General features: G+C 48.8%; 1 protein-coding gene across 1 annotated transcript; it reads right to left on the reverse strand.

Annotated features, from left to right (window-relative positions):
* Nucleotides 1–481: 481 nt before the first annotated feature.
* Atg101 (autophagy-related protein 101) lies at nt 482–11,795 on the reverse strand. Its single transcript, XM_077642776.1, has 7 exons — nt 11,632–11,795; nt 9,809–9,886; nt 8,038–8,121; nt 7,116–7,214; nt 4,690–4,801; nt 3,322–3,488; nt 482–689 (listed from the first exon to the last, which is right to left on the reverse strand). Exons 1-7 carry the CDS (start codon nt 11,659–11,661, stop codon nt 600–602), a joined length of 660 nt encoding a protein of 219 aa, XP_077498902.1. The 5' UTR covers nt 11,662–11,795; the 3' UTR covers nt 482–599.
* Between the last annotated feature and the right edge of the window lie 9,678 nt (nt 11,796–21,473).

Consider the following 21,473-nt stretch of genomic DNA (forward strand, 5'->3'; position numbering starts at 1 on the left):
ACCCCCAAAATAATATACGTGGATCTGTTATATTTTATGTTCATTTATATTGCAATGGGACGACCGGCAGCAGTTCAAGGAGTGCAGCGAAGAGGTAGGTCAAGTGCAGCAGGGATTATGAGTGACGCCTGCGAGTGTGCCCGTTGTGTCACTATTCGACCAACACCCACCGACCTGTGCTTCGAATAAACACCTTTACAATATATACATTATGTTTATGTGCAAGGTTATTGAAAAACAGTTTAGCATTGTTGTTACATACACACTTGTCCCGTAAGCCCCCAGAACATTTGTGCTGAACATTTCTTTAGATTTGCAACGTACACTAATTGTGCACTGCATGTTGTGTTTGGTACCTGGGGCAGGAGCCTCTGCCAGGCCTTGATCCTATAGCTCTTGCTCCGCTTTCTGTGTAGAAAGAAAATCAAAGAGAAAAAAAAGTAGGCAGTAGCCCCGCAACCTGTTTTCACAGACGCAGGCATAAAGGGAGCTGCGTACGAAAAAGTTTATTCCGCTTGAGCTTAAAAAGAAACAGGCAGTGTGCCGCCTATGTACATGCGCTGAGGTCGTGGACTAAAAATGCAGCTGATGAGGCCCTCTTAGAAGGCCAGTGTGTCCTTGAGCAGCTTCCGCATGGTGCTGCCCACCGACGACGGGTTGTTGCTGGGGCCCGAGGTGTGGGAAATCACCTGCGTGTAGCAGTGTAGGCACTCAGTGTTTGTGGCAGTGTGTGCTTGCACTGCTGAAGTCTTGTAAGTTACTGTGACTGAACGTGCCTTTTGGTAACAGACTGCAAGCACACGCGGCGCACGTACGACAGACTCGGATAAAAGTGCGCGAAAAAATGCAGTGTGTGTGTGTCGTCCTTCCTCTGTCCTCGATCTTTTGCGCAGTCTGAAAATGAACGAAATGCACCAACTAGCCTGCCAAAAGACACTTCTTCAATTAAAAGGGACCACCGAGGTAAAAAGTCCATCGAATTTTTGTTTTTAGCAAAAATGATTCTATGGCTCTTTCTAGGAATGCTGACATTTGTCTGGCAGAAAAAGGCAGTTTCTTCCTGAGAAAAGTGCATTTTATAATTTTCCTGCCACTCAATGAAAACTCACGGCATCTACGCCTAAAACGGACTTTGTGATCAGCATTTTGCAGTGACTGCTGGTGCAGCCTGGCGTCTCGGACCCGCACACTAGGCTAAAAACTGTGTTGATGTACCGTAGTTTGCTTGTGAAATTGGGCAGTAATGGCGATGCCTCTATTTCACTTTTTGGCCTTTTCCAGCTTATAAATACTTCGTTTTACAGCGATAACTGTTAGGCACCCGTCTCTGGCTTGCACGTCTGGTGTTGTCGCTGTCGGCGTAACGGGTGAGTGCATTAATCCACCCACCGGCGTAACCGGTGGGTGGATTAACGCACCCAGCGGTTGGCCAACCTGGGCAGCAAAAGCCTACGGGTGGCTCTGTTTGCAACAGCCGCCTGGCAAAACTAAATGCCTAACCAGCTATCGCTGAATCTCACGTTACATAGTCGCAACCGTCCTGTGAGTTTTTTTGGTGAAAGCAGAGTCTCTTTTAATGGAATGTGGTAATCTGTCAATTCAGCATACAAGTCAACTTTAATTTATCCACAGTGTCCCTTCAAGATGAAGATGACAGAGTCTTGTGAATTATTTTCACCTTATCATAACTGCAGGAAATCGAAGGCAAGTACGAGCATGTAAAGTCTTGTTAGTAAATCAGGAATGAGACCAAGGTAAAAAAGCAGGCGTGGCAAGGAAATGCATCAAGCGTTCTGTAAAAAATAATTGCTTTATTTTAGTGGTGTGAAAGTTTGAATAGTTTGTGAACAGTGTTTCTTATTCAACTTGCATGGCATTTCACCGTTCAAGAATTTCCTGAGATTTGAAATGCCAGAAAATAATGGAAAAAGAAATCCGAAATTTCACATTAATCCGAGCGTGTGGCAAAAAGCGGTGGCATTTTGAAATGGCTCTTCCCTTGTACTATATAAGATTTCAATGATCAGCTATCACATTAAAACTGTGCCTTCTCTCTAACTGAAGGTTATTGAGAAATCCGCTGAAATAATGCAGAGACACAGGAGCAGCAACTGGCAGAAGATTGGATGGGTCATGTTACGAGGTTTTGCGAGACATTTTGTTCACAGGGCACACGCTACACTAATAAAGAGGAAAGTGCAAGAGAAAAGAGAAATTTATTATGCAGAGAGCACTTGCAAAAAAAAGGCAGCTCTGTCACTATACAGTTTACTTAAAAAATACAGTGTAAATGAAGGCTGCAAAATGCTAGTGCTTTCGAGCTATAACAAAAGGCACAGAGAATAATTTGTGAACATTTGCACTGAACACTAAAAAGCTTAAGCTGCCGAAAAACGAGAAAAGGTGCAGCTCACACAAGTCCTGACAAGCAAAAAAAAAACTACAGCAAAGTGGCTGACAACGGTTGTAGAACGTTTGAGTGTGTTTCACCAATCCACTCGCACCACAGCATAAAAAAATTATCTCCACTTTAACTCCCCTATCCATGATACGTGCTACACCTTTGTTTCTGCTGGGCTTCCTTTGCTATGGAAACACTGCATGCACTGAGGTCAGAGTTTACAGCCAGGAAATGGTCACAGGCTCCCTAATACAGTAGAACCCTGCTGTAACGTCCCTGGGTACCACGTTTTCCTGGCTGAGCAGGTACCACCCTAGTTCCCATAGAAACTCGTGCAGTACAAACCCAGCTGTTGCGCCGCAACTGTGGCAGCATTCCCCTGCAAATGCCACCTCGCAATAGAGGATGCCACAAACTGTGCAGCAGCGAACGGAGGCCACTCCCCTTTTCTCCTCGTTACCTCAACAGCACAAAACCGGGAAACAAGTTCTTAACTGCTGTCGCAGTCGCAAGGGCGATCAGTCGGATTGATGCAGAGGAAATGCAACAGCATTTTTCTTTCACTTGCCTATCTATTCCAACTGTGATTATACTCCATTTTCAATTCTATTCCACTCTTGATTTTATCCAAAGTTTGATTCTATTCTGATTGCGTCTTTTATGAATTTTTGATGTCAGTCTTAGTCACTTATACATGAGCGAAGTCATTCTTAGTCAAGCACCTCCCTCCTCTCCCATACAAGTTGAGAGAGTTGAGGGGTGGGGTTGAGGATGACGGCTGGCAGGTGCGGCCACCTGCCATGTGTAACAAGAACGGTGTTCAACGGGTTTTCGCTCCAATGAGGCTTCTATACTATTGCACACACACAAAAAGCAAGGGAGGTGGTCTGAAGTGGGAAGGAAGAGTGTTTGGTGCTTGCCTTGAAGTGGTATGGCTGGATGTCCGGGTAATGGGTGTCGAAGACGAGTTCCAAGTCGGGCTCGCTGGGCACCTTGGGCAGGTATTGCTGCCGGTTCAGTGAGGCCGCCACTGCCACTACCTTCTCGGCCAGCTGCTCGCCTAGGCGAACACGCTGGCGCTGGCGCTCTGCGGGAACCACATCAAGCACCATTGTGACCCGTCATGAAACATTGGTACCAGGGCATGACCCGAACGATGGGGGTTTGCCGCCAGCTCCAGACTATATAATCCCATTAAATTTCATGAGCTCATTGTACCACATTACTCTCTGCCCTCCAAACAGGCCACTTGTTTTCAGATTAGTGCATTACATGCCCAGCCTACGTAAAGCTAGCCCTGCTAGCCCTAAAGAGAAACCAGCTAAAATATTCCGCCACTCTGAAGAGCCCCACACAGAGGCAATCTGGTTACTAAACTGCCCACTGAAACACATCCACATGTATTGCAATGAAACAATCAGACTGCTGCTGCCTACTTCGTTCACCAAATTTTCATGAGCCAGTCATTAATGAACTACTTGTATGCGCTGCACAGTTATTATACATAAGAGCAGAATCTTATGACAAAGCCTTGCGTGCAGTCAAAAGAATTGCTTACAGTGACTGGTAGTGTGGCCCTCTGGACATTACTTGGGTGGATGTGTCGTCAAGTGCACCATTATCTCAATCAAGCATAGTCATATAACGACTGTAGGTAAGCCAATGGGTACATTTAGACCATTAGCTCTTAGCTCGTTCTTTCATTTAAAGCCACCATTGTAGTCGGCGCCATTATCCGCAGAACACAATGCAAGGAAGACAACGTGGCTGACGCGCTTCTTCACCACCGCTGACAATCCACGCACGAGTGTTCTGCTTGAGCTTCCGCACCCGTTGCTGGTTCCCGCCCATCCAGCCATATTTACAAACGGCTGGCCTTTAAAAACTTTACGAACTGCTGCAGGGAAATAAGTCAGAAATAGAGAATTTTGGGTCAGATTAAGGTCGGTTTGGTTGGTCTATGGGGTTTGAAATCCCAAAGCGACTCGGGCTTTGAGAAACGCCGTAGTGGGGCTCCAGATAATTTCGATCACCTGGGGTTCTTTAATGTGTGCCGAAAACGTAACGTATACAGGCCTCTAGCATTTCACCTTAACCGAAATGCGACCGCTGTAGCTGGGACGGAGCCCACGTCTTTCGAGCCAGCAACTGAGCACCGTGACTACTGAGCCATCGTGGTGGCTAGGTCTAAGTAAGAGAATTTTCGGTTACCGCATGAAACATCACTGCCCAGGTAGTGCCCAGTGACCACCCAGTGCAGGTGCGGGCAAAATGGACACACTGCTTACCTTGCTCATTGGGCAGGGTGAGGATGTTGATGCGGATGTTCCACACCTCCCACGGGATGTTCTCTAGGAGTAGCCAGCGGCCGCGCCTCTTCTGGTAGAACTCCAGCCCGATCTGAACCCAACGTGGGGGGAAAGGGGAGGCACGAATGAGCACCCTTGAAGTCCTGGAAGCTGCCAGGAGTTCACCAAGAAATGCTGTCGTCATGTTTGCTTGATACAACAAAAAAGAATGCGGCGTTAAAGTCCCAAAGCAATACATGGGCTATGAAGGTGGCGACAGTGGTGAGAGCTCCGGAATAATTTAGACCACCCGATGTTCACTAATGTGTGCTGACACATAGCACACAGGCTGCTGCAGCTGGGATTCGATACCACGACCTTAGGATCAGCAGTCGAATGCCAAAGCCGCTGAGCCACCGCGGTGGGTCATACAGCGTGAAGCGACAAGACACAAGAGGAATAGGCAGACAGGACAAAAACTGAGCTTACAACTAGGCTGTGATGGGAAACAATACTTTTGTGTGATGAACAACTGTGTGGTTTGCGAAAATTTACTTAATTCCTTAACTGGGTAGAGCGGCTTTAGACCACACCTGTGCTGATTGTGCTGCCGCGAACACGTCTAAAAACACAACTCGCTTTTTTTAATGTGGTAGTGTTAAATCATTAAAGCATTAAAATGTGTTAAAGATCATAAAACTCACTCATTGGCTGGAGGGAATGCCACATGTGCTAAAGACATAAACAGCTGCTAATGCTATCGCACTGCTAACACAAAATAGAATTAGGTGTCCGTGTAAATTTTTTTTTTTGGCTGTGCCAGACACACTGATTTCTCTAACCGATACCATGTATTGGACCTAACATGAGCTATATCCATGCAAGCCTAGCTCTGATTATCATATTTACTTCCAGAATGAATGCACTCCCTACACTGCCTGCCAAAAACTACAATTTCTCCGAATATTTCACCCCACGTAACAAATGCACCCTTCAAAAGACTGCATCCAATGTGTGAGTAAATACGGTATTTGCAACAGGTTGTGGGAAAATCGAGCGTTTCAAGTGAGAAACAGAAAGGCTCGAAAGTAGCACACCAGTATCCAGTTTCTGATGGAAGGAGAAACTGGTTCTCTAGACCATCGCTTTGCTGACTCCGGTAGCGATGTGTATACAAACGTCAGATAGCGAGATCTCCTTAGATGACAACCATGAACGCAACACAGATGTAAAGGCGCCAAACATGCCCGCATTCACTGATACGAAACGTCCTGCTTCAGGCCTACCCACCTGAGCATTTATGGAATTTCATTTCAACAAGCAATGATGAGTATGTTGTGACCTAAATGGAAATAGGAAGTGAATATTTTATCTATGTAAAAAGTGGTCAGTTTCCCTTAAGTGCAAAAACTTCCATAGGTATGATTGGCGATGGAAAAAAAACAAAAAAACAGCTTCCTATTTGACAAGTAAGATGTGTATCAGAGTCCTTTACAAGATGACCCTGACAGCAAAACAAAGGATGGTATGTGAGCACACGGCAAGATGCTCATGTAAAGTACCTCACTTCATGTCGAGATGCTCAGAAAACTGCACCACCTAGCCCTACAAGTTCTGAGAAAGCCCATCTGTTGGTTCCACCCTAAGAGTTGTTGTGAATGCAGCTGACCGGGCTCCCATTCCAAGATGTGATGAATGAGAGCTTGACCACAAGCTCTTTTAACTGCTTTGTGCCTTGGTATTACTGAACCCAAACCAGTGATAGGTAACAAGTGGTTCATGTGCCAAAGCATCTGTGAGTTATGTGGCACACTTCAGTGGAGAAATCGTGATAAATTTTGGCTACCGAGGGCTACCAATATCTCAGCAAGAGTATTGTGACACTCCTCTCCAAGGCTTACACTCTCAGAACATGCAGACTTCATCAACTTCGCATGCTTGCACTACACTCATGGATAACTATTTTTGGCAATGATGCAGAGGAGAGGCAGGACAGAGGGAAGAAAACGGGCCTTGTTCCCCTGCGCCGTGGGTAGTTGGTTGTTTATTGTTCAGGCTAGGGGTGCAGAAAGGGGGGGAAACTATGGAGCCACTGAATGACAACACGGCATAGAGCAAAAGCTCGTCTCCTTCCTTTTTCTGCCCTAGCCTCTAGTGCATTGCCAAAAGTCGTACCCAAGTATAATTGTTCTACCTACTGTAGTGTTAATGTGCTCGCAGGCCATCATGGTGACGTAGCCATAGAAAGCAAATGGCTTCAAATTATGATTTGCACCATTGTCAGGCAGACCAGGGTACACCTATCAGAATGCGACAGCTAGCGTGTACCTCTGTTGCACGGTCATGGCTGGCTGTTCTGTTAAGGAGCAATATGAAACATAAAAGCTGTGCATTCAATGGCAAGGCAGGCAGACATGCCAACTCACATTTCCACTGCGTGGCCCATCATGGCTTCGCAGGCGCTCGCTGAAGGCAACAATCTCACGAGTGAGCGTTTCATTCAGCTCGTCCGAAGCGCACCGCACCTGCACACAGTAAGCCGCAGGTTACGACAAAGTACAGGAGGTATAGGATGAAAAGTGTCTACAGCTTGTACTAGAACTGCACAAACATCCCCTTCAAATCTGAAATGGACACAGGACACTAGGTACCACAACAAAGGCGTTAGCCACCCAGAACGCCAAAGCTAGACATAAAAGGTAGCTGGGCAGTGCTAGTGAAATCTACATATCTGACCCCATTCATCAAAGAACCCCAAGCAGTGTACAAGCTTTCGTGCAATGGTCAGTGCAAGGCTGGTAGTAGACCACTCTGCAATTGTAAGATCAATTTTGGTCTTTCTTGTGTTACTTGGCGTACAGGACAGTGTCTCAACACATCCCAGCACTGTTATCTATGCACAGTTAAACCTCGATGTAACGAACCTCCATGTAGTGAATTCCTCGATACTATGAAGTTTCTCAATTCCCCAATGTCATCCCCACTGAGGTGTGTGTATTTGTGAACTCCATGTAACCAAGATGCCGCAGCGGTTGACCCTCACATTATGAGCCTCACTAGGCTGGCTATTAGCTAGTGCTGCGTTACATCCAAACTGGCCTAACCGCGCGAAAGTTTCATGACGATAAAACTAAAACCGCCACGACAGGAATGTCTATTTGCGACAAGCACAGTGCTCATGCATAAGCAGTGCTTCTTTGTGGCATACACAGTAATCTCCGAAAGCTTTTCTCTTTCGTAGCTTCACACCAAGTACCACTACAGCAATTCCTGTCTAAAAGCAGCGCAAAACAGCAGGTCAAAGAAAAGAACACAGGGGATGAGCAGCGCGTGCTCACTGCCACTCACATATGTGAAGTCGACAAAGTCGCAGGTGATATCTTCGAAGCCAACAGTGCCCACCGAGTAGCTCCCTTCCTCCTTGTAGTGGAACTGCGAAGGAGGAGGTTTCACGGTGAAAAAGTGAGGCCGAGTATGAGACACACTGCCACAGGTAGTTTTTCACAAATGCGCGAAAACTCTGAACTAGGGCTAAGTGCACTGCCCGCCATTATGGGAGAGCCAAACATGGTGGTTTTAACCATACACTGATTTCTTCAGTCCTACTTGCCCCGTTCCCTCAAGGATGGCAGTGAGTACAGTAATGATCAAACTGCATTTGAAATGCAGAACAGCAAGATAAAAATGACAGGAAGCATACAAGACTGCTGACAGAGACAGCAAACTAAAGGCAGACAATGAGCTGTGATTTTTTTTTTTCTTCCTCTTGACCACACATGGCCTCTTGTAGAGCTGTACAGAACTTAAGAGGTTCACATCTCACAAATGCATGTTGTTTGGTATAGCGCCCACCGGATCTTATAAACGGCCAGTACAGCCACTTATAACGATGCTTTTGACAATAATGGAGAACAACACACTCTGCACGTGAGAGCTGGCTGCTACTACGCTTTGTAGGTTCTATTTGTGCCTGCTACCCAAAGGGTGTCACTAAATGGACTGTTAATGCAAACAGTGTACGAGTTAACAATGTTTGATTAATTCACAACTACAAACATGCCTTGACAACAGAATAATGTTTCTGACATTTCTGTCAAACTTGTGTCAAGCTATTCCAATGGGAGGTCTATAGCGTTAAGCCCTCAGTGATGTTCTATTTGGGGAATTTCCCCCTTTTCAGGACATTTTAGGGTTAAAATTAGAAAAGCACAGAGTATTTGGTGATTCGACTGTCTGGGACAGCAGGGAGACACAACATGCCCCACAGACTTCCAGTTGACTCGATATTTGCTAGACTGTTCTAAAGGCTCCGACTACACCACGGAGTGCTCACAAGCTCAACAACACTTTTCAGTCTGTAACTAATATACATGACCCGCATGCATAATCTGCAATCAGAAAAGCTTTGCTCTGGAAAGAGCAGAAAAATGTCGGTCCAGAATTGCTCCATATGTCCCCTAAAACCTTAGTTCCCCTTGATAACGATAGAAAATGTGCCAAAAGAATGTGTTAGAGAACTGCTTTCCTACCTGGGTGAACAGCCAGACAGAACAGCTAGGTTATATCTGATTAAATGTGTGAAACTCTTTGTCACTGAGTGTTGTCCTTGTACAGTATTACTTTCCTCCACACGATACTAATCATTTAAGCTATACTTTGAAAACCCTGCATGACTGCCACATGACCTTCCTCCTTTCCACTCCATTTGTTAGAGCGAGACCAAATAGGATTAGGGGAATCCCCCAAGGTTGAGCAGATTTGAAAAACGGAAGTTATTATGCTACAGCATCAGCCCAGGTGTAGCTGTACGGCTACAAGGGGAACTGTACACCGTTCTCAGAAACCTTGCAGCTGAAAAAAAAATCCCTTCAGCCTCAGGGATTGAACCCTGTATGTAGCAGTCTAGCCAGGCTGGCTAAGATTGCAGGGTGATGCAGAATTCATCACCAACTTGAAATGGTGATGGTCTTCATCAAATGTGTTTAGGGGAATCACCCAAGCTGAAGTAAATTTGAAACAAGAGAGTAATTGCTCATTAGTGTGCTGCAGCCCAAGATGCACTGGATCTCTCCCAACACTGTCACAGTGTCTCTGTGCAAGCGTGCACAGGCCAACTCACCTTGCCCAGAGTGCGATGGAAGAGCAGCGTGTGGAAGATGCCCGAGACGGCCTCCTGGACCTGGCGCCCTTCCAGGCACTGCACAAAAAATTTGGGGGGGGGGGGGCACTTACGCTCTGCCTTAAGGGTATGATGTGATAGATTAACGGGTGTATGCCCTTACATAATGATCTGGCCATTCTCTACTTTCTATTCATAGATCCTCGCAAGTCTTCATACCACTCCTCGTGCAACGGTGTAGCAGTTAAGCGATGCGGCACTGCCCTACGATGGCAGATGCAGCCACCAGTGGGCCTTGTGTGACCCAGGTTGCTTTTCCCAAGCGGCCAATCTTTGATTTAACTGCCACCTGCCACGGTGGGCATGGCGCCACAATGTCACATGACCTAAGTGGCCCATCTGCCTCCTAGGTTGCTTCTCTGAGGATATTTTGTGGATTTTTCGCTCATCGTTAACGACGTCGACGCCGCCGGATTTTCTGCGACAAGAGCTCCTTAACGCTATCGTGTTAGAACCCCAGGACCCCACCATTTTGCATTATGCTGCTCCCTAGTCTTATCAATGGGATGGACTATTCAGAAGTCACCAGTAGCGAGCACTGGAATTTTAAAGAACTGGCTGCTTATTGCGGTGCACCGTGTGCACAGAAATCACAATTAGAGATTTACGGTGAAAGTTTTACTCAATTCTGACTTCAGCCAGGGATCTTTTTAAAAATAATTGGCACTGTTAGACCCGTAAAAACCAATTATGGAAGGCAACTTTTTTTTTTTTTTTGCACAATATTCCAACATTTCAGATTATTGGAATGGCTCAGTTGGAAATGCTGTCTACGCCCTCTAGATGTCTCAGTCCCGTTAAAAGCAGGGATGTCTTGCTGAAGAGCAGAACACTGGCAGCTGGGTGCAGTGATGTCCCCTAACCATGCAATATTTTCTTATTTGCTCTTTTAACTGCATCTCATTCAAGCTCAGGCACTTTTATGTCACGACAAGTTCAAGCGAACCGCCACTTCGGCAGACGGGCAAATTTAGGAAGTCGGACTGTGCGATCTTCCAGTCATTTTCAAATAGCTCGGCATTATTTGCGCGGCCTGCGGGGCTGCCTGACATCTCCCATATCAGGGCTATGTCCACACTGATAAAGAGACAGATGCATGTGCCCTTATCATTCAGTCACAATGATTCCCCTTTCATGTTCACACCGCCCTTCCTTTTCTTACATAACGTATCACACACTGCACATGCAGGTTACGTTAATTGTTAATAAAAACCTGGAAACTATGGGTTGCACAGTTTACTATAACGCTGCGCGCGACGCACCGCTTTTGCCTATTCTTTTTCTCATTTTAAGATCGCTGCAAAGGACCACCGTTCACGACATGGTGTCGCTCGGTAACAGCGCACGCCAGTACTGCGCCCAGTGACGAAGCTCTCGCAATAATTGTTCCAGCTTTCCCGCTCACAGACCCTCCGCGAATAATGAAAGCGCGCTAGGAGTGCACGACGCTCCGATCTACCAGGTGCTGGACGTAGTGACATACGCAATTCACGATTTAAGCTGGTACCGATCGCTCAACGCAATTGGAACTCGGATGACCTACGATCCGGTTGACCTGCTCGTCCCTGCTGACAGGGTACCCAAACCCAAAAATGGCTAAAAACCACAGGTTCGGTCGTTCCCGCGGAGCCACTTTCCCGAGCTCGGCGGGCGAGAGGGGATTCGAGCAGAGCATCTGTCAGCGCGGACGAGAAAACAAAGAACGGGCTGCTGCGAACAGCTGATCGCGCAGCAAGCGAATGCGGGTCGCCACTTATACTCACCAACTCAAAAACTTCGGATCTTGCATTCATGCCTCGCTCATTACCAAGCTGCCACGAATACGCGTCTCGGAGTTACCCCAAACCCCAAATCTCGAGCTAAGAACGTCTTTCACGGTCAACACAAAGCGTGCGGTACGCACACCACCAGTGTACAAAAGATTGTGCTTGTGTTGGCTACGAACATGTCTACAAGTCGTCTTCGGTCGGTGGTCTGCGCTGGACGTGATGATGATGATCGCGACCTGGCTTTCGTTTCGTTTTCTGTAAGTACCTGTGTTAGGGCAGAACTATAAGCAAAACAGAAATAAAACTGTGAATAAGTTTAGAAGATTCGGCCGCATAAATTTGGACGCGACGTTAAGCGCAGTAGGAGTGATACTAGCATCTTGAAAGCGACTTGAAAATGATGATCAGGAGGAGGGCGGTGCCTAGAGCACAAGGACCTTTACACAATTTCTAAAGTGTCGACAACAGATGAGTGGGCTGTGCGCAAGATGCGGATCCTGTGGCGATTTGAAAAACACGCCCGACGCGAGCAACAAGGATGCTGGGCCAGCGCCATCCTTCATCTTCTAGTCAGTGCTAGAAGGTTCGCATCGTCCGGTATTCTCAGCCACACACTGGACCTGGACCACAACACTAAAATACGCCGCGTTCACCTCGTCACGTGGGTTCGCAGCGCTAGCTCTGCCAGCATTTTCCCAAGGCCGTGCAGCCGACCCGTCCCCGCGAGGGGAAAGGGATCGAAGAGCGTCGTTAGGAGAAGCACCACTGGCAGGACTGCGGCGCGGGCCGATCGATCGATATATCGAACGAGCGGTGAAATTGGAGTTTAATATACAGGGCGACATCTCTGTACACTTTAACACAGGATTTTGAAGGGGATTATATCAGTGTGTTCGATATAGCCAATAATTCGAAATATCCGCTTTAGATATATCCGTGCTTGACTGTATTTTGAACTCCGCCTAATTAGAACAGATTTTCGCTCCTCTCTAAACTCGAATTATTGATACTACAGATTCTACAGTGCTATAAATCACAATCAGCACAGCAGCACATAAACAGCAGATTACCGTCCTGAAAAAATTATAATAATAATAATTAGTTTTGGGGGAAAGGAAATGGCGCAGTATCTGTCTCATATATCGTTGAACACTTGAACCGCGCCGTAAGGGAAGGGATAAAGGAGGGAGTGAAAGAAGAAAGGAAGAGAGAAGTGCCGTAGTGGAGGGCTCCGGAATAATTTCGACCACCTGGGGATCTTTAACGTGCACTGACATCGCACAGCACACGGGCGCCTTAGCGTTTTTCCTCCATAAAAACGCAGCCGCCGCGTTTATTTATTTTATTTATTTATTTATACATACTGCAGCGCAATTATATGCGCTATGGCAGGAGTGGGAAAACACAAAAATGGAGGAAAAACGCTAAGGCGCCCGTGTGCTGTGAAAATTGGTGGTTGGGGAAAGGAAATGGCGCAGTATCTCCCTCACATCTCGGCGGACACCTGACTCATGATCAGGCTAGTGTCATTTCAGCTCAGTTCAGCATGACTAGCAAAATTTCACGTATACCGGCCGATCCGTCGGTTAGGCCGACACCATAACTCCGGGAACTGGAAAAAAATAAAGATTAGGTATGGCAATGCATAGGTCGCTCGACAAAAGATCGAAGCCGCCAGTATGCGCTTAAGGTGACTTCCATGAAGAATGAGTGGGATTGGGGATGGGGGGTACTGCCTGTGGCGAAGGACATTCCCATAGGTAGTAGGAGGCAGCTTTACGGACCGCTCAACCCGCCGGCCAGAAATGGCTGGTGGATAGGGCTGTATGTGAAGCACAAGCCCGTGGACTCCTGGACCAGTAGGGGACCACCCTGGAAGATTTTTTTTTCGTCTAATAAAAGTTGTTTCCATCCATCCATCCCAGGTGACTGGCACAGAGTCAGGGGTTCCCCAGGAACTGAAATTGGCGTGGGGTGTTCTAAATTTCTAGGGGAAGTGTTGAGATAGTGTAGAAGAGAAGCGGTAGTAATTTATAGTATTTTTTCTAGTATCTGATGTGTAAAATTAATTGCTCTCGCCAAGTCGTTTGGGCTACTCTACAGCACAGTGTCAAAGTCGGTCCCAGAATCTTTTGGCAAAGACTGGATCCGCCGCTAACCGGTTGCACGGAACAATTCATAACATGCCAGGTACCTTAAGAGAGGCCCAAAAAGTAGTGGGTTCCTCGGCAACGGCGAAATCGAAAGTTGCAGACGGCCACTTGTTAATCGGGGCACAGCGGAGCACACTGTGCTAATTAATTAAACCAGACGAGTGAACGCCATCTTTTCACACAAGTCTCTCGCCTGCATCTAGAAAGTATGGTCACAATGCTGCAGAATCGGGAAGAAAACCGCCACTGCTGACCAAAAGCCGGTGCGAGCTCACTATACAACGGATTTCGGACAGCTCACATCAACGCGGTATGCAAATGAACAATGCATGCAGTTCATTTCAGAACGCGGCATAATATTCAAGCGATTCTGAGCAAAACGAGATTTCTCGTTCAAGTCACGCAAAATGCAACTTGCAATGAAAAAAAAAAGTCGAGAAAAAAGTTTCACCATGCGGGATTTGAACCCACGCACCCCCAGTTGCATGTCGAATCTCCGGAGGAACGCGTTAGAGCACACGGCCACAGAACAGCGCGGAGTGATACACCTCTCTTTATTTTTTTTTGCGGACTACTTTCGTAGCCTTCACAGCGTTGCACTTGATGTTTGAAACGCGGTATTTTTTTTTTATAGATTCACGCCACGTTGAACCCTGCCCATTTTTTTTCTCATAATTTCTTTCAATTGGCTGCGTCCCACCAAATGAGTAAAGAGGAACGTGCCAAGGTTACTACGACGAAGAAATTAGAACGATCGACGCCACGCGCCATCATCGAAAACAGCAGAAGCCATGTTTCATCGCGGAAGAAGGGTACGGCTACGTGGATCCCGACGCATTGCTGGCGTGTCCCTTCCGGCCACCACTGCACAGCTAGCGACACAACAGAACGAAGCAGCTTCGCACACCACGGACCTGGAGACGGCGGCCAACGGCTCCCAAATGCCCCACGAGTCTGCGTCCCAAGAACAGTCCCCGCCTGATCTACAGGCCTCCACTTCGCCAGCTGATAGGGAGAAGCGACTAGGACGGCACCTGCGAAGTTACGTCACATTGCGTGAAGCCGGGGATGCAGGACGTGTGAAGGCTGAAGCCCCTCCCGTCGCCTCAGGAAGCGGATTTCCTCAAAGATGCTCCTTCAGCAGCCTGAGTCAACAGGTGAAGGTCGCGGAGCAGCAGCAAGAACGCGCGTCTCCTGTCAGCGGCAAGCTACTGGAAGAACAGCCAGACATCTCTCCCACTGCAACGCCTAATCCCACTCGAGCAGTCCCTCCGGCGGCACCTACTCAAGCCAACCCACCGGTTACAGCATCTATTCGTGTCGAGGCCTCGACTGGGCCGTCACATACTCACAGTCATCGAAGCGCACACCTCGAAAAGACGGACGCGTGCAACGCTGCTACAGCGGGCGTTCTGAAAGCAGACCAAGCGGCCGTGCCAGCTCCTGGCACATGCAGTGGAGCTCCTCTTCCCGGGAAGTCTTCGACGAAAGTTTCTTCGAACGCTGCTTTCTCCAAGAAGGAAAAGACCGTGAGCAAAGCGTTTGTTAAAAACCTTATCTACCGTTTGACGGAGTCCGCAGCAAGCAGGCCTTGCATCGGTAAGGAGACGCCGGGCGCGCTGCGCCCCCGGGGGACTCGCGGGGCCCTTTGGCGAGGAAGAGTCCAAGCGCAAGGCGAACTACAAGACCCCGATGTTGACAACAACGCAGTGCAAGATTTACTAGAAAAGCTCAAGAGTGCAACTGCTTCGAAGTCAGCGTGGAGCCGGCGTGGTGCTCGCACTCAAGGGTACGCTACACGGCCAAAGACTGCCAAGGGACCAGCTGGCATTCCAGTTCGCGTGGCCCCAAGGCGGAGAGCTCGACAACCTGCCGTCACTTTGTCACCGGATGAGGCGAGTACAGTTCTTCATTGCATATCCAAGTTGAGAAAGCGGGAAATGGAGCGCGTTGCTGCGAAGGAGAAGCTCATGGCACTCTCTAAAGAGCAGAGAACAGAGGAACAGGCCGATTTGCTTACTGCAAACACGAACCGCAGCTGCCGTACACCAGTAATGAAACAGCAGCAAGGAACAGTGGTTCGCATTGAAGAACGCTTTGAGCAAGAAAGGATTAAGGATGATGGCACCAGAAATACCGAGAGTTTCAAGCTGAGCTCCAAGACCCTGGCGTTCGCCGAAAAAAAGCGCCCTCAGCTGCACGCTGCAACCAAGTTGACAAAGCAGGAAATGACACCTGGTGCAGGAAAGGAGCAGCTCACGGTACAGCCCACGGATCAAGATCTGGAGAAAGAGGCTAGTTTGTTTACCGCAAGGACGTATCGCAGCTGCCGTACACCGATTACGAAGATGCAAGGAGCAATGGTTCGCAGGGAAGAATGTGTAGGTCAAGGAAATGCCAAGGATGGTAGCGCCAGAATCACCGGAAGTTTGAAGCTGAAGCCCAGGGCACTGGTGTTTACCGTAGAAAAGCATACTGAGCTGCATGCGATGTCCGAGTTGAGAAAGAGGGCAGTGGGACTTAGTGCTGGAAAGGAGCAGTTGGCGGTGCAACCGACGCAGCAGGAATCGGATGAACAGTCTGGTTTGCTTACTCCATTGACGTACCGCAGTTGCCGTGCACCAATAACGAAGCACCAAGGAGCAGTGATTCACAGTGAAGCATCTTTTGAGCAAGGAGGGGATAAGGATGACTGTAAGAAAAACAGCGACAGTTTCAAGCTCAGCTCCAGGATTCTGGTGTCCGCCAAAGGAAAGTGCACTGAATTACAGAAATGTCGGAAGGAAGAGCTGGGGAGAAGTGTCTCTGAAGAAGGGATATGTGAAGCGAGAGCACTAGAGAAAACTTCTGGGTGGGGCGCACTTCTTTTGGAGAATGAACCGCCCAACAACAACATTGAGTTTGACTGGCAGAGTCGTTTGGGCAGCGAGTGGACGCCGGATCAGGAACCTCCACAAGCTTTTGCTGGAAACAGGCCTCACCGCAACACTCTGCTGTCACCGCGTTACCGCGCCTTCAGGCAAGCCTTCAAACAAGTCTCCGACGAGACTGTGCCGCTCTCAACACAAGGGCGTTTCAAGGGAGCGTCTAGGCTCGATGACACTGAACATCGTCAGAGCCTACCGTTCGCTGCGGCATTGGAGTGTTTTCGCAGTGGGGTCATTGCTGTGGGTATACTGGTGGTTATCAGGTTCTGCTTCCTTCCTCTCTGGTACACTTTCCCTTAAATTCCTGTCTAAAGGATAAATAAAAGCAGTTGCTGCTCACGTGCTTTGTTTACTTCATATTCAACGGTTGCCTCAAATAATTCGTCGCAAGTTTTCATATCATTGTTGTGCCTCTGTCTGGTGTCCACCTATTAACCGTATAAAATGTCGAGTCAATTTACTGAAGTATTTATTTTCTTTGCCGCATTTGACGGTCCCCCCCCCCCCCCCCCCTCAGCTCTATGTATTTTCCTGCGTCGCTGCCTTGCGGTCTCGCGAAACCGGTTTACAGCGTTGCAGACAACACCGAGCGGACCTGATACATGCATCTCTGGTTATTGCAGGTGGACACCACCGCCACGCACTTACATACCTCAAAACGCGATTGAGGTGTCCACTGACTCAAAACCAGTTATGCGCCTTTCCTCGCTTTGTGTACGCGCCATTATCTGTTCAGAACACAAAGGCTGCTCGGGGACAGCTTTATGTTGATATGCAGTGGAAGCTACGAGCGCGTGCCGCCGGCTTCCACAAGCACTCTGTTCTCGCGCCTTTACGGGCTCAGTGCTCTGTTTAGATGTCTACCCAGTAAGTGAGTGAGTGAGTAAAAACTTTATTGAAAGAAAGTGTAGATTCGTGGTCAGTAAGTGAGGTCCAGACCATGTAGGTCTCGTACCGCACAGGCCCATTGGACAGCCTTGACTTGAGTGCCTCGGTCGTCGCTGACCTTTACTGAAAGCCACGCGTCAGGTGAGGGAGCAGCCATGAGATCTGGGGGTGGGGGATGTGCTTTACAGTCCCAGATTATGTGGTCTAAAGTAGCTTTTGCACCGCAGAAGCGGCAGTTAGGGCTGGAGGTTGTAATAAATATGTGCGAGTACACATATGGGTTGGGGAAAGAGTCGGTTTGTAGTCTTCTCCACGCCACCTGCTGCTCCCATGATAGGGAGGGGTGCGGCGGCGGGAACTGCCTACGTGCGAGTCTAAAATGGGTGGTGTGGTCGTGATAGGAGGTTAGCGCTTCACCGGTTGCCTCCGGGTTCGGACCGTCTACTGCTCGGCCGGCTTTAACTCTAGCTTGTGCGTTGGCGGCCTCGTTTCCGGGGTTTCCGGCGTGCGCCGGGACCCATACCAGGGCAATGTCTCGGAGGGGGGATGTGTCTTTAACATTTTCCAGGATATTTCTGGCCGTGAATGAGATGCGGCCTTTGGCAAAGTTCGAAATGGCATATTTGGAATCGCTAACGATGGTTGTAGCGTCCGTAAAGGCGATAGCAGCTGCAATTGCAGCTTCTTCCGCGGTTTCCGCGTTCTTGATAAATACTGTAGCGGCCATGAGTGGAGTGGCCGGGTCCGGGTCCTGAGGATGAGATACCCCACAGATGGCGAATCTGTGGGGGCTGTCTTGGTAGTTGGCTGCATCGACGTAGATGACGTCTGGAAAACTCTGCAAGCGTCGATGCAGAGCTCTGGCTCTTGCTTCCCGCCGACCCTGTTGGGTTTGCGGGTTCATGTTCTTGGGTAGAGGTAATATTTTTATTATTTTTCGGATATGGCTAGGAACGGGGCCTGGATGGTCCGCCATAGGCTCCCCTTCGATGCCAAGTCTGTCCAGGATGATTCTGCCCGCTGCAGTGCTGGAGAGTCGAGCCGTCTGTGTTGTTAGGTGGGCTTCCTTAAGTTCAGGAAAGGTATTGTGTACTCCCAGGGCAAGGAGTTTCTCGTTGGCTGTGAATTTAGGAAGGCCCAACGCCGTTTTGTATGCATGCCGTATTAGGGTATCGATCTTTTGTTCTTCTCCTTTCTTGAGATGGAGGTATGGGAAGGCATATGTAATTTTGCTGATGACGAATGCTTGAAGGAGTTTGTATAGGTCGTGCTCCTTCATGCCTCGTCTCTTGTTGGCGATGCGCCTGATCATGCGCGCCACCAGGTGTACTGAGCTTTCGAGTCTCCCCAGTGCTACAGTGTTGCGGGAGGTGTTGGAGATGTGGAGTCCTAAGACCCGTATGTTCTCCACTTCATCTGTTTTTGCCTTGGATCGTAATGTTGATGGGGATCCTGTCTTCAGGTTTCTTGCTCCGCCGTACGATTAGGAGTTCTGATTTTGGTTGGGAACACTCGAGGCCGGCTCTCCTTACCTCCAACTCAACCGTTTCAGCCGCTGCTTGGAGAGCTTCTTCGATTTGTCCATCGGAGCCGCGGTTCGTCCAGATAATTATGTCGTCTGCGTACAGAGTGTGATGGATGTTTTGAATTGCGTTGAGCCTGTCTGGAAGCTTGATTAAAGCCAGATTAAAGAGGAAGGGCGACAAGACTGTACCTTGTGGTGTCCCTCTGTTTCCGAGCCTGATTGGGGTGGATTTCAGTGGTCCAACGGTGATATCCGCCGTTCTTTTTCTAGGAAGGCTTTAACATAAATGTACGCCCGTTCGCCTGGGGTGAGGTCGGCTAGGTGTTTCAGAATGGTATTGTGTGACACGTTGTCGAATGCCTTTTTGAGATCGAGGCTCAATATTGCTCTTGTGTTCTTAATGGAGGGGTCGAGTATGTCACGTGATAGCTGGAGCATGACGTCTTGGGTGGAGAGTCCTCTTCTGAAGCCCACCATGGAGTGTGGCATGAGGTTGTGGTCTTCGGTGTAGTCCCGTAGTCTGTTCAGAACCACGTGCTCCATGAGTTTCCCGAGACAGGATGTGAGGGAAATGGGTCTTAGGTTGTCCACGTTGAGTTTCTTGTTGGGTTTTGGAATAAATGTCACTCGGGCATGTTTCCAGCTGCTGGGAATGATTCCTGTCTCCCAGCATACGTTGAAGTAATCTGTGACTGCAGTGACAGATTTCAGGTCCAGGTTACGGAGGACCTTATTCGTAATCAGATCTGGTCCTGCCGCTGAGGTTGTTCTAAGCTGGCCCAGCGCTGCCCAGCCTTCTGCATCACTGAACGGCTCATTCAGCTGCGGATTTGGTTGTCCCGAATACTGTGGGCTCGTTTCTCATGCGGTATTTAGGTATTTGTCCCTGAGGAGGTCCAAGAAGTAGTGTTCGTCCCCGGGGTGTTGATGGATGACTTTAGCGAGCTGTCCTTGCGCGGCCGACCCAGTAAAATGAAAACAGTTTTTTTTGGTGGGGGGAGGAAAAGGAAATGGCGACACCTGAACCGCGCCGTCAGGAAGGGATAAAGGAGGGACATAAAAAAGAAAGGGAGAAAGAGGTGCAGTAGTCCAGGGCTCCGGAATAACCGACCACCTGGGGATCTTTAATGTGCACTGACATCGCGCAGCACCTGGGTGCCTTAGCGTTTGGCCTCCAGCGAAACGCGGCCGCAAGCAGTCGGGTTCGGACCCGGGAACTCCGGATCAGTAGCCGAGCGCTCTAACCACTGAGCCCCCTCCATCGAAACGCGGCAGCCGCGGTCGGGTTAAAATATGATTTTCAGGAAAGGGCCTGACTTTTTGCAAGACGCCTCAACCACGCCGTGAGGGAATGGAGGAAGGTGGGAGGGAAAAAGAGAAAAATGGTTGGCTGTTTAGCATTGCTTAGCACAAAATATTGTGCGAAAATTCGTTTTTGAGGAAAGGAAACAGCGCAGTATTTGTCTCACATTTCGGCCGACACTCGAACCGCACCGTAAGGGGAAGAATAATGGAGGGAGTGAAAGAAGAAAGGAAGAAAGAGGTGCCATAGTGAGGTCTCCGGAGTTATTTCGACCACCTGGGCATCTTTAACGTGCACTGACATCGCACACCACAAGTGTGCTTTAGCTATTCGCAATTTCGCGATGGGCCGTATCACATCTACCTCACTCCGCATCCTTCAAAACACCCCCTTCCGATTAGAGAAGTTGAATTGATCTGAGTCCCGGTCTACTCGTCTAATCCAGGGAACAAGGCGGCTCACGCGCAAGCCCGAGGTTTCGTCGACCGGGCAGTGAGCGCGCCCACCGACCCGAATTTCACGAGGAACGGGTTGATCTCATTTCATGACATCACGCATCACTTAAGGCTGGAGAGGCGCGCATATCCCTTTCTCCACAAATCGTTAACAAAAGCGCGGGAAGTTACCTGGCGCCGACTGCAAACGCGCTCCCTTCTTAAATCCGGCAGTGCTTGTCCTCATGTACGCTGGCGAGTACGACCCAAAATGCCATAAATGTGGTGAAAGGGCCCCAATCTCGTCTTTGCCTCGAGTCCTCACTCTGGATGACACCACCCTCCTTTTAACAAGAAAGGAACACCTCCGGCGCCGCACACGTGCTCTAATCCCTCCGTGTACGATAACCCTCCCCCGTGGTCTTACCCGTGCAGACAAGGTTGCGCTTCGGAGGATACGGGTCGGGGTTGCCCTAACCCCAGCTGTGACACGCAAGTGGCCGCATTTCAAAGATTTATATCCCCGCCCTGTGTGTCCAGTCTGCAAGAACAGATACTGTGAGGCGGATACCAACCACCTGTTGTGGGACTGCCCGGCGCTGAAGC

This window comes from Amblyomma americanum, chromosome 11 (genome assembly GCF_052857255.1).
Source record: "Amblyomma americanum isolate KBUSLIRL-KWMA chromosome 11, ASM5285725v1, whole genome shotgun sequence".
NCBI lineage: Eukaryota > Metazoa > Arthropoda > Arachnida > Ixodida > Ixodidae > Amblyomma > Amblyomma americanum.

Bases quoted from the DNA above. Each gene is read 5' to 3' on its own strand.
- Atg101 (XM_077642776.1), bottom strand. From the start codon at position 11,661: ATGAATGCAAGATCCGAAGTTTTTGAGTTG. The intron at 8,122-9,808 runs GTGAGTTGGCCT...CCTCCTTCGCAG, and splicing joins TCCATCGCACTCTGGGCAAG to TTCCACTACAAGGAGGAAGG. The intron at 7,215-8,037 runs GTGAGTGGCAGT...TACTGTGTGCAG, and splicing joins ACTTTGTCGACTTCACATAT to GTGCGGTGCGCTTCGGACGA.